Source organism: Parambassis ranga, chromosome 1, assembly GCF_900634625.1.
Source record: "Parambassis ranga chromosome 1, fParRan2.1, whole genome shotgun sequence".
Classification (NCBI taxonomy): Eukaryota; Metazoa; Chordata; class Actinopteri; family Ambassidae; genus Parambassis; species Parambassis ranga.
This window is the reverse complement of record NC_041022.1, coordinates 23,548,071-23,561,344: the sequence shown is the minus strand read 5'-3', so window position 1 is coordinate 23,561,344 and position 13,274 is coordinate 23,548,071. Positions and strand designations below refer to the sequence as shown.

The following is a 13,274-nucleotide window of genomic DNA, read 5'->3' as shown; positions in this document are numbered from 1 at the left end:
GTATGACGTTGTATCACTGTGTGAACTAGCTGTAACTCTGCTGACAGTAATAAACTCCTAAATCTTCAGCCTGGACTCTACTGATGGTCAGAGTGAAGACAGTCCCAGATCCACTTCCAGTAAAACGGTCAGAAACTCCAGACTGACGGGTAGTAGATAAATCAGGAGTTTAGGAGCTTCTCCAGGTTTTTGAAGGTACCAGTGGAGGTAATTACTGATACTAGTCTCACATGTGATGGTTGCAGTCTGTCCTAGAAGAACAGACTGCAACCAGAGGTCCAGATGACTGAGTCAGGGTGATTTGTGTGTACCTGCATTGCTGTCTCACCCAGGAGAGCCGGCTTGATAGTGTTGAAGACACTGGAGTCAAAAAACATGACCCTCACAGTGCTTGCTGGCTTGTCCAGGTGGGTGTAGACACAGTTCAGTAGGTAGATGATGGCATCCTCAACTCCCAGTTGGGGCTGGTAGGCGAACTGGAGAGGGTCCAGGTGAGGCCTAACAGTAGGCCAGAGGTGTTCCAGAATAAGTCTCTCCAGGGTCTTCATGATGTGTGACATCAGTGCAGCTGTCTTCTAACCTGGAGAGGTGTGAAGAGTGGAGACTGAGAGTGCGAAGGAGGGGAGTGCACAGACAGAAGAGGGCCATTAGAGGAGGAGTTTGTAAGTGGGGGTGGGGGGGCCATTGTAGGTGATGGAGGCATCAAGAGGGGGGAGGGGAGAGTGCGGTGCAGGTTTCAAAACAGGAGTCAGCGGGGACCGGGACCGCAGTGTCAAATCTGTTAAAGAACAGGTTTAATTAATTGGCCCTTTCCACGCTACCATCAACCCCTCTGCTAGCTGGTCTGAAACCTGTGATGGTCCTCATGCCGCTCCAGACCTCCCACATGTTGTTCTGCTGGAGCTTCCACTCCAGCTTCCTCCTGTAGTTTTCTTTAGCCTCTCTGGTTTTCACCTTCAGGTCTCTCTGAATGGCCCTCAGCTCCTCTATGTTGCCACCTCTGAAAGCCAGCTTCTTTTCATTGAGGATGGCTTTAATGTTCTTTGTTACCCAGGGCTTGTTGTTTGGGTAACATTTAACAGTCCTTGTTTCGACGTTGCACAGAAATTGATGTAGTCAGTGATGCACCCTGTAAGCCCATCAATGTCCTCACCATGCGGCTCACAGAGCACCTCCCAGTCTGTTGTCTCAAAGCAGCCCTGCAGTGCCAGACAGCTGTCCTCTGACCATCTCCTCACTGTCCTTGTGGTCACAGGCAGCCTCTTTACCAAGGGTTTGTAACAGGGGGTGAGGTGAATCAAGCTGTGATCCGGTCTTCCCAGAGGGGGGAGTGGGGTACAGCTGTATGCATCCTTCACGTTTACATACAGCAAGTCCAGGGTCCTCTCCTCTCTGGTCTTACAGGTCACATACCGGGTGAATTTAGGGAGTGTTTTGTCGATTGAGACGTGGTTAAAATCACCCGAGGTGACGATAACAGCAGTCGGGTGTTCCGTCTGAAGTCTGGCAATTGCCGAGTTGATGGAATGATCCTGGAAAAGATTGAGGACGGAGCCATGATCCTGTGGGCTGAGGTATGGAGTCTCATTAAAATGACTTTGCCATACATTTTAATTGGCGCTGGAGTAGTGCTCCCGGCACCACTCCTGTGGGGACTGATCAAGTCCAGAATTTAGAAACTTTGCAGAAGGGGGCGGAGAGGAAAGGCCGCGCCCCTAACAAGGGAGGAGCTGGAGCTCCTCCTACGAGAGGAGGGATTATCTTCCTTCTAGAAGTGGTTCTGTGAGGCTGAGCGGACCCACAAACTGACATTGACTTCTGAACAAGCAAGAGACTGAACCAAGGTGGTCAGGATGACGACCCCAACCCCCCAAGCAGAAAATTGGACAGTGCTGACAACAACATTCCCTAGCTGGGCAAGTAAGCAGGAAGCAGCAGCTGTTTACTTGGAGCTGGTGTACTTGGTGACGGCCTTGGTGCCCTCAGACACGGCATGCTTATGAGTTCATGATGCTCATGGCCTTAGAGGAGATACCGGTATCAGGGTGCACCTGCTTCAAGACTTTGTACACGTAGATGGTGTAGCTCTCCTTCCTGGTCTTTCTCTTCTTTTTGCCTCCTTTGCCAGTGGTCTTGGTCACGGCTTTCTATCTAGCCCTTATGTTTTCACATGCTTTGAATTGCTTGTGGTAGTTGTGTATTATAATGTGTCAGCTGAAGCAAACCATGTTGTCTTCAGTATTTAGTGTTTGAGAACCACGGCCAAGGCTTCTTCAGTTCTTTTCACATCCCGGCAAAACTTCCAGTCACCATAGCAACACACAACGCTCAACGCTTCACACCTAATGCACATCGCCTCTTGACCTATATCAATGTCCGGCACTATACTACAGTGGGACACCGTGCCACCGGCTGTAAAAATGAACAAAATGAATGAAATGACTCGTTCATGTTAGGGTTTGAGAGTAACTGAATCGAGTCAGTAAAAAGAGTCGAACCTCATAACACTATTGGGGCAGGCTTGGCGGGTTCAGGCATGTTGACTCTTTGATACTTCTCAGCAACAAATTACTCTCATGGCTCACAGCGACTCTTCTTATACAGGCTGCATGCAAACAAGACTGTGCAGTTCCCTGTCTGTGATTGGCTGAGTTGTGGCTGGACTGGATGGGGGCAAGAGGAGGTTCGTGACCACACACACAAACACACACACATTGGTTAGATAGTGCTGATGAAGATTCTTAGTCATCCAGGTCATATTCGTCATATGTAATATAAGCCCAGATTCTATTAGTATAGGTGCAGCCCTTTAAGCTATGGGCCTTACTGTCTCCTAATTTTTGGCTGAAGAAAAGCCGGTTCGTATAGGCTTCGCTCTTTAAGTCTACCGCTAGTGAGTTACAAGGCGAAGCAGGATGCAGTCCATGCCTCACTTAGTCCATACAGTAACACAAGCATAAACACACAATTGCCAGAACGCCACATTCTAAGAAAGTCACTGCACAGGGAAAAAGATTTGCCCCACCAACAGGCTGGGATAAGGAACACAGCACAGCACCACTCACTGCAGATAAAAATGCACAAACGAACAGGGGGGTGACCAGGATGCTGCAGATATCAGCCTCTGTGCAAAGCTGCAGAGGATGAGATCCCCCTGGTAGAGTGTCAGATAAAAGATATGCCTGTGAGTATGCCTCACACAGCCAGTGTGACCGCGCTCAGAGCTGTGAGGAGGAGGGAAAAACACCATCCAACATTATCACCCTGGATCGGAAAGAGCTAGTGATGCTCTTAGGTGTAAAAGTCGGATTAGGACGCAATACAGCTGAACTGCCATCCCTCTGAATCATGAGGCAGGAGGGGGCCACAGGTCAGATAAATCACTGACTCTTTGCAGATGTTAAAGCCAACAACAAAGCAGTTTTAATACACAGACACTTTAGTGTAACTGTATCCAGGTGCTCAAAAGGCACCCTGGTTAAAGTGCATAAAACGCCAAATCCCACTGAGGAGCATGGAGCGGGACACAGGCCTGTGTCTGTTCTGTCACAAGTTGTGTTTTGAATTAAACAGCTCTCCCTTCTTTCGCAACACAAAGAAAAAAGACACATGGTGAAAATAATGATGGGTCTGTAATTCTTAGAGTGCAAGTTTCCATGACAACGATTGTCTGTTTGCAGTTCCCCACAAGTTCAAGACAATATTTTAGTAAATCACTGTTTGTTGAACTGCAGCATTCTGACCAGCCATCCTGTATGGGTGAGTGTAGGTGTAGTTTGTCACTGACTCCACCGCTGTACCACAAACCAACAAACAACAGAGTTAACCACGGTCAACATGAACAACTTTGGATGCATGTTGATTTAGGCCTACGATGCTGGGTGCCCCAAACATGCTCCCCTCTGAATACACTGCTTCATGAACAAAAAAGTTTGCAAAGCATGAATCAGCATGTTAACTGAGGATGTTGCAACTAATCATTTCATTCAATTATTTTCATTAAAAAAGCCTGTTATTCATCTATGTACTGCTATTAAAATTACATTTAACTTCAGCTCAGCTACACTACACATGCATAGTTACAATAACCGAATATGTTTGTCTTGATAATTAAATATTGTGAACTGAAATTAATAAACATTACATACAACTGAAAATGTAAAAATCCAGGACAGAAACTTTTTATGTGAAAGTGTGTGGCTCTTAAAAGGGCCTTTGGGGCTAAATCTCTGTGTTTACTTGGCTTTGACGGGCTTCTCTGTCTTCTTGGGCAGCAGCACGGCCTGGATGTTGGGCAGCATGCCGCCCTGAGCGATGGTCACTCTGCCCAGCAGCTTGTTGAGCTCCTCGTCGTTGCGCACAGCCAGCTGCAGGTGACGGGGGATGATCATTGACAGTAAAAACTATGGACAGAGCTTCCGTGACGTCACCCGTTTGTTTCTGAAGAGCCGTTCTGAGGCTCGGTGGGAGGTTCCAGGACGTTGATGACCGCCACCATGTTGGCAGCGTCACGTCTGCCAAAACTCCAAATATGGACAAAAAGGGGGAGCACAAGCGGGGTTTAGAGGGGCGGGTGATCGTGGAAGCAGGAAACTCACGTTGTGATACGTCAACTGTCTGTCACTCAAGCGGCAACGCCCATAATTATGCATAATTTTAAGTCAGAATACAATTGAAACGAGTGAGTTGTAAAAAAATTCACCCCCCCTACAATTGACACTAGAAGAGAACCTATCATCTGAGACCAGAGTGGTTTTTTGTACCAGGCTGTAAACATGTTCTTTTCTGCTGTGAAATCGGCCATTTTAACATGGGAGTCTATGGGAAATTACTCGCTTTTGGAGCCAGCCCCCAGCAGTTGCGGCGTGAATTACAAGTTTTGACACTTCCGCATGGGCTTCAACTTTGAGCCCCGAAGGTTGCCGCTTGGGGATGATACGGGCTGAGCTCCACGAGGAGCCGCTGACCATTCAGGATCCGGAGGTCTGAAGCAGCATCACAGCTTCACATCCGGTCCCACACTTTAAGAGGCGCGCGTCTTCTCTTTTTTTGTACATTTTTCTGTTACTCAGAGAAAGAAGAAATGGCAAGAACCAAGCAGACCGCCCGTAAATCCACCGGAGGCAAAGCCCCCAGAAAGCAGCTGGCCACCAAGGCTGAGAGATCGCTCAGGACTTCAAGACCGACCTGCGCTTCCAGAGCTCCGCTGTCATGGCTCTGCAGGAGGCCAGCGAGGCTTACCTGGTCGGCCTGTTCGAGGACACCAACCTGTGCGCCATCCACGCCAAGAGGGTCACCATCATGCCCAAAGACATCCAGCTGGCCCGCCGCATCCGCGGAGAGAGAGCTTAAAGCCTCTGCGGCTCCACAAATGACAACGGCTCTTTTAAGAGCCACCTCACTCTCAACTATAGAGCCCAGTCCTGTATGTTAACTTATAAACTATATTTATAAAGATTGTAATCATTATTTAAAGGCTTCTAATTCTTTGTTGGATGTATATGTTCACATCAAGATATAATTACTTTTTCAAAGTGACTATAAGCATTGGACAGTTTTATAAAGTTATTTACAGAAATTAGATAAAGTAAAACTTAAGTTAAAAAACGGAATCACAAAGAGGCCTAACTTTTCTTCAAATTTTTTTTGCAGAGTCCCATTTTCAAGTCACTTTACAATTGGAGCCATGGTTAAAACTGTTTTTCCTGAAATGAAACTAGATATTGAGATGTTTTGTTGCAGTTGCAGAAACGGTCCACATGTGGGCGGTTGTGGCCCATTACTGTTAACAGGTTCATTCATGAGCGCAGTGAGGCTTCACTGAAGTTCTGCAGCAAGACTATTCAGAACTCTCATTTGTCTCATCGAAGATGTTGTATGTGCAGTGTTATCTTGTTCTCTATTGTTTTTAAGATACCATCAGGGCTTTCTTACTTCAATAAAGTCAAATTCAAATGACAAGAAGGGGATCAGGCGATGTCTGTTTAAAACATCATAAGAGGTCCTCCACTATTAATAAGTGGTGCAACAGAGAATAAACATGATATTATGTTGATTTTCACATACAACAGCTTTAACATGTGCATGGATATATATATATATATATATATATCCATATGTGTGTGTATTCCCACAGATAAATATCATAACAGGTCCTCCACTATTACAGTGGCGCAACAGAAATGGATCACATCCATATGTGTGTGGGTGTGTGTATTTCCACAGACTCAGAACAACATGTGAAACTACTACTAAACTAGTACAACTTTTGAAAGTCTAAAAACTGGATATTAAGCCCAACAGTGACCTCTGCTGGACAAAGGTCATATCGAAAGCCAGTAAAATAAAACATAATCAACTTTAATGAGGTTCACCTGCTCAAACAGGAAAGGAAAGCATCAGTTTGACTGAAGCTGACTGAGTCGACCTGATTACATTTATTTTTACACATTTAAGAAGTTAAAGCAACATTTTTGGCGTATAAAATGCAACAAAAGAACAGTAAGAGCATTTTCAAATGTCTGCTGATATTTGGGCTACTCTATAAACACTGTAAGGCACAGGTAAGATACCTTCAGCTCACTGAAGTCACTTTCAGTTAACAAGGTAATCTGTGTGTTCTTTTCTGCATGCAGGTGAGCCATGAAGACCACAGGCCTCCAGGTGAGACTCCAAATGTTTTAATCTGGATAAACCCAAATATTAGGATTATCAGTGTCAACCAAAAGGTAAATAAATAGAATTCAGCAACAGTCGTGATAATATTGATTTTATTTCCCTAATAGAATGATCTAGTCTGAGCTTTAGAAGGGGAATTCTTTAGTTTTGCATAGGACCTACTTAGTATGAGAGGACCAAACCCTGGATCACTCCACAGCTGAAAGTAGTCCCAGATAAATCCATTGATGTGTCTGGTTTGATCAACTGTTTAGGAAGATCGTTTGTAGAGCATTTACACCATGCCATGCCTGAGATACAGTTTCATTTTTGATCTGTTTGTGGTAATGAGAGAGATAATCGTCAGTTGGATCTTGAGTGTCCAACACTTATGTGTAACTTTCACTGTAATTCATTTCTGTTCACAAAATAGTCACAAACTAAATCCTGTCCTGCTGTGTTGATCCTCAGATGGACGTGGAGGTGATGCCAGTGCTTTCTATGCTCTGCGGAGTTGCCACCAGCTGCTGCAAGGTGACAGCGGAGAGTTTTTCTCCCCAGACTACCTGTGCTCCAACCCTCCTCTGTGGTGTAACTGGACCATCCAGGTTGACCCTGGAAAGAGGGTTCATCTGCACTTGGAGGACTTGACGCTAGATGATGACTGCCAGCAAAAACAGGATCAGATCCATGTGGACGAACCTGTCAACCATTTGATGAATCACAAGGTTCTGCAGAAGTGCTGGAGAGAGGCCAAGTATATGTCCTCCTCCAACATTCTGTATGTGGTGCTGCTGATTGGAGGCTGGCCTACCCCACCGTACAGGGGTTTCTACGGGCGCTACCAGTCGTTTGGTCTGCCAGTGGTTTACAACCCACAGGAAGGACTCACAGATAGAGGTATGGTCTCAAACCCATCTTCAGGACTGATGGACTTCAGTGGACCACTTGTGATCAGTGAAGAGACAGACCCAATGTATGATTACTATGATCAAAATTTAGCCATGACACCTGAGGAGGCAGCAGACACTGAGGTGAGTGGACCCAAATACTTGGCTAAACATTACCCTGGCAACTAATATAAACAAAGCCCTTTTCATATAACTCATATAAATGAGTCAAATGAGCCAAAACTGGTTAGCATTCCCTGCCAACTTTGTTCCAATGGAGGGGCTGTATCCTCTGAAGGATGCGATCTACAGACTGCAGGAGTAGCCCTCAAAGTTTGGACCAACCAAGAATATTAGGACTTTTATTTCTCCCACAATAGGGAAATTGCGTTATTGCAATGGCACAGATACATTATAAAGTAAACTACCAATAAACTATACAACAGAGTTAAAATAAGAGTAGGATGCAGTATACCCGTAAGTAAGTAAAATACAATAAAGTTAAGGAAGATACAAGTTATCTGGTAGCTTTGTTACACACTTGCCCTAACCCTAACCCTTTTTAAATAAGTGAAAAGTGAAAGTGACAAAACATCTAAAACTGTAGCAGAAAAGGAGAGACTGTCAGTTATTATCTTCAATAGAACATTGTTTATTCATGCACTATGAGTAAGGATGGTCATTTAAACTTTTATTTTGATGTGGGTCCTTTTTTCCCCTTGTTTTGTAATGTTTGTTAAGGCTCACAGGTCTCACAGTATGCAGTGTCCTCAGAGGCAAGGCCAGCCTCATCTCATATTGTCTTTGTGAACATTTGCTTTTTTTCCATTTTGTAATCCCACCATCTCCTGTCTCCTCACAGGTTCTCCATCCACCCTCTGAGAACTACACCCAGTTCACAGCCACAGTGCCAGCACCCATTCAGAGGACATACCGATCAGGCAGAGGTGTCGCCAACATCAATTCCAGCGACTCAGACTCAGCTGTCTATTCAGAGTCTGCACAGACACATGACGGTCAACACGATGAAGTCAAACCTAGCAGTCACACCCCAAAAGCAACACAAAGGAATGTGGAGGACGCTGCTGTAGAGCAGGAGTGGCCAACACAGAGCTGGGAAGAGGAAGAGTGGGAGGAGGAGGAGGAGGAGGAGGAGGAGGAGGAGCCTGCTGATGGTGAGAACAGTGTGGAGGTCAATGACATCGCCAAGCAGACTCCCTCCACCTCTGAGGAATCAGAACCACAGCCCACTGAGCAGGGTCACCCTCACCCCAATGTGGTGGAGCAACTGTCGGACCACAGGGGAAACCGTAAGTACTCCACATCTATATTAGTTACACGTAAACACTGGGGACACACACTCACACACACACAGTAGTGCACAGATGATGGCGTCCACTCTGTAAACTGGGTCACCTCACAGCTTTGGAGGTCTATGCCACGTCCTCTTCAGTGTCTCTCACTCATGACTGACTTTGATGATGTCGAGCAATGAATAATATTTACACAGGTCAAGACTAACATCCTAACCACACAACATGTTTACTGCAAGCTGCTATTGCCCTCTAGTGGTGAGATTGGTTGTGACAGCAATAGGGTAGAGACACAACTTTCACATATAAAGAAAGGAGGTTGGGGTGATGATGGAGGGGTTGTAAAACATCAGTTTAAACATCGTCTCTGCTGTAATCATATCAACAAAAGTCTTCTATCTAACCTTAAGCCTTACATTCTATGTGTCCCTCACACCGTCAGCATATATGGGCACAGTTTTATTTCATTCATGTTTAAGCTTCGGTGTCAACATGCAAACATCCAGGTTCATTAAGTGTTGTTGTTTCTCCTCATAGCAAACATGAGAAATCACTCTGATATCCCACACCTACCTGGAGGTGAGTTTTTGTGTATTTGCCCCACAGATGACTACAAACATACTCCAAATATATTATTCACAGCTTGCTTTAATATTGTATTGATAAAGGTTTGTTTCTGTATCAGATCACCTGTTTGAGGTGACTGTAGAGGTGAATTTCAGCCAGGATCTGGGGGAGTCCTGGGACGACCTAGCCAGATCACTGCTGCTCTCAGTCAAAGCTTTGGTATGTTTGTTAAAATAAAAATCAATCAAGGCGCTCCAGTTCATGTGGACTTTTAGGAAGGAAACACAATCACTGAGACTTGAAGAGGCTCTTGGGCCAACACTGTTACTTCTACTGAACCCCTTGTGTATGTGTAGATCATCAAGCAGCTTGAGTCTCTGCGCAAACAGATGTCAGTGTCTCCTAAAAGAATAAAAAGGTTTGTAACCTCAGAAAGGACTTGCAGTTACAAGTTTGATGTGTGTGAATATAAACAGAGATACCTCCTGGTTGTGTGTCCAGGTTGAATGCAGGGGTGCTGTACATCCTCTGGCTGCAGATTGGACAGGGACCCGGAGGTCTGCATGTCCACAGAATCCTCCACTCTGCCATACAGGGACTCATCGCCACTGGTGTTGGCCTTAGAGGAAACTACAGGAAGGCTGTCATCATGTCTGTGTCCACAGCAGGTAGACTCTACAGACAACTCTCAGAACTTTCAGCCCAAACCACAGTTTAGGCTGAAATCACGAACAAATATTCCATACTTAGACATTTGCCAAGACAGGACTTTAGGTGTAAAATGTCTGTGTGTGTTTCAGATGTAAATGAGTGCGGCACGCAGCTGGTTCTCTGTGACATTAATGCAGACTGTGTAAACCAGTTCGGCTCCTACTCATGTCACTGCAGGCCGGGCTTTCAGGATGAGTCCCGCCTGGGGTCAGGAGGAACTGTCTGTGTGGACATGACAGCTGCAGGTATGTGTGCTCTGACTGAATGTTGTAACACAGTTCTCAGTCTGACTTCCTGTTTTTTTTTGCCTTCAGGTTGCAGCTCAGACCTGTCTGCAGAGACTAAAGGCGTCTACGTGCTTTTCTTCCTGCTCAGCTCCCTCATCCTGATGCTGCTAGTGGGGGCTGGCACGCTGTACCACCGTCACCACAAGGGGGCATTCCTGGTGCGTTGCCACAGCACCAGCAGCATCTCTCCTCCTGACCCCAACAACAACCACAACCACCACCACCATTCTGAAGGCAGTTACTCCTGCCCCCCTGTCTGCAACCTGCCTCCCCCACCCCCTCCTGCCCGCGGTCCCAGAGAGGGCTGGAAGCAGGTGAAGGAGCACTGCCCGGCCTCGGACCTGCCACTACTGCACTTCAGCCCACTACTGCCACCAGACAGCTACATGGACCCTCAAGAGAGTGGGAAAAAGTGAACAGTGACAAGTATTGAACTTAATTCCCTAAGATCTCTTCATTTTCTTTCTTTTTGTGCCTATATTACTGATACTGTTCTTCACTATTTGAGATTAAAGTCACAAGCAAACCGCATTACTCTCTGCATTTATTTCCCCTGTTGCCTCCATAATGCCTTTTCACACGTTTAAATTTAGGACTATATAATACGATCTTTTGCTACCTTGCTCAAGGACACTGGAGCAGGATGCATGGCCTGTTGTGGTCCTGTGATCCCCCAGCTTCAAACTGGCCACCCTGCATCACTGTGTGCAGGGAGTGAAGTATGGTGTGTGCCGGCCCACCCAGTCCAAACCACTTTAATAGGCTTACAGCGGCTAATCCAAGGGGGTGTGCTGTCACATGGGGAGTCTGCTGACCTTACTCTGCTTTATTACAGGGTGCTTGTTCCTTCAGCCCTTCTCTGCTCCAAACAGATGCTTTTCCATCATCACTTTTTTTTATTCTTCCATCTGTGTGGTCCACTAGAGAAGTAAGAGCTGTAAAACATACATATTAGATTCATTCAGTTGAACACAGATATGGCTCCTCTTGGATGACATTGTTTTGTCTGTCTGCCAGATGCGCCCTCTTACATGTCATCACAGACAGCACTAAAAGTGAATGAGCATACATTAATTAATGCAGCTTTATTTTTCAGGCTTTTTGTGGGTCTACTTTAATTTAGATTTATATTAAATCCATAAATAAACAATCTCACCTTCACCCTTAGATTAGGTCTAAATCACATAGCAGCATTCCTCTCTAACCCTTTTTGACTGTTTGTGTGTAGCAGTTGTGATTTGATGTGGTCCAGATGTCTTCCCAGCATCAGCTGCCTGGTGCCTGGATACCCCCCTCCCCACTGATCACAGAAGACACTGCTCTCATCTTTGTCTGCATGCTCCTCACGTCCAGCAGGTAGAACCACCAAGGACAGCATCACTGGGCAGCGGCCTGGTGGTGCTGGATCCACCCTCCATGCCCAGCTTTCTTCCTCAGGTGACAGTCTGAGGTCGAGGAGGGCACTCCTCCTTCCTCTCTCCTCATCCAACAAGTCACACTGAGCATCACCTGCCAGGCAGTGGCCTCCACCAATAATCCCCTGCAGGAACCCTGACACTGCTGCCTTTTATAACAGGAATAAAATCTAGGTCCAACAGAATAAAAGCAACAGTAAACATCAATGTGTTTTTAGTACAATATTCAGATACAGTTTTCTGGTATCTTTTCACAAATGTTATTGTCATTATCTTATTTATCATATTTCAACAAAATGTCATTGAAGATTTTAATAGTAAGAATAACGACAGTTTTAGTGATCTGCAAATAGCTATCTGTTGCTCACGCTCTCACACTGTTTATGTTTATAAGCAAATCTGACTATTGTGTTTTTTGTCTGTGATGAATGTACTATGACTGAGATCAGATCAGGTGGATTAGATGAATTAGGTGTTGCTGGTTTGTTATACAGAACCACTGGGAAGTCGTCGCTAAGAACTTTTGAAAAATGGCAAAAATGATTTAACCAATCTAAGAAACGCAGGCTGCTGGTGGTTTCGCAGGGGACGCTCAGGAGGATCTAGATGACCTAGATCCTCCTGTTTGTGAACCTAGCAGCCTCACAAACTCAAGACAGCAAATTGAAGTTATTTTAATACTGTGTGAGGGTTTGCATATCAGCTTTTTTGTGTTTTTGAAGCCACTCTCTGCAAAGGCACCAGCTACACACACATATCTATATCTATATACACTCAACAAAAATATAAACGCAACACTTTTGTTTTTGCTCCCATGTTTCATGAGATGGACTTCATTCCAGATACACAATATTACCATTCCTCTCAAACATTGTTCACAAATCTGTCTAAATGTGTGATAGTGAGCACTTCTGCTTTGCTGAGATAATCCATCCCACCTCACAGGTGTGCCACATCAAGATGCTGATCTGACATCATGATTAGTGCACAGGTGTACCTCAAACTGCCCACAATAAAAGGCCACCCTGAAATGTGCAGTTTTGTCTCACAGCAAAATGCCACAGATGCCACAAGCATTGAGGGAGCGTGCAATTGGCATGCTGACAGCAGGAATGTCAACCAGATCTGTTGCTCGTGCATTGAATGTTCATTTCTCCACCATAAGCCGTCTCCAAAGGCGTTTCAGAGAATATGGCAGTACATCCAACCGGCCTCACAACCGCAGACCACGAGTAACCACACCAGCCCAGGACCTCCACATCCAGCAGGTTCACCTCCGAGATCGTCTGAGACCAGCCACTCAGACAGCTGCTGAAACAATTGGTTTGCATAACCAAACAATTTCTGCACAAACTGTCAGAAACCGTCTCAGGGAAGCTCAACTGCATGCTCGTCGTCCTCATCGGGGTCTTAACCTGACTCCAGATCGTCGCC

General features: G+C 45.6%; 1 protein-coding gene and 1 pseudogene across 1 annotated transcript; both read left to right on the top strand.

The window, feature by feature from the left end:
* The first annotated feature begins 4,824 nt into the window (after positions 1-4,824).
* LOC114440506 (histone H3-like) lies at positions 4,825-5,879 on the top strand (annotated as a pseudogene).
* A 547-nt stretch (positions 5,880-6,426) lies between these two features.
* LOC114430732 (uncharacterized) lies at positions 6,427-10,841 on the top strand. Its single transcript, XM_028398700.1, has 10 exons — positions 6,427-6,563; positions 6,636-6,663; positions 7,129-7,691; positions 8,410-8,857; positions 9,398-9,439; positions 9,546-9,646; positions 9,784-9,845; positions 9,929-10,095; positions 10,228-10,383; positions 10,453-10,841. The coding sequence occupies exons 1-10, from the start codon at positions 6,486-6,488 to the stop codon at positions 10,839-10,841; spliced, it is 2,034 nt and encodes a 677-aa protein (XP_028254501.1). The 5' UTR covers positions 6,427-6,485.
* The last annotated feature ends 2,433 nt before the right edge of the window (positions 10,842-13,274 follow it).

Coding starts and splice junctions, on each gene's coding strand:
- LOC114430732 (XM_028398700.1), top strand. CDS start 6,486: ATGCAACAAAAGAACAGTAAGAGCATTTTCAAATGTCTGCTGATATTT. Junction 7,692..8,409: donor AGGAGGCAGCAGACACTGAG/GTGAGTGGACCC, acceptor GTCTCCTCACAG/GTTCTCCATCCACCCTCTGA. Junction 9,846..9,928: donor TCTCCTAAAAGAATAAAAAG/GTTTGTAACCTC, acceptor TTGTGTGTCCAG/GTTGAATGCAGGGGTGCTGT.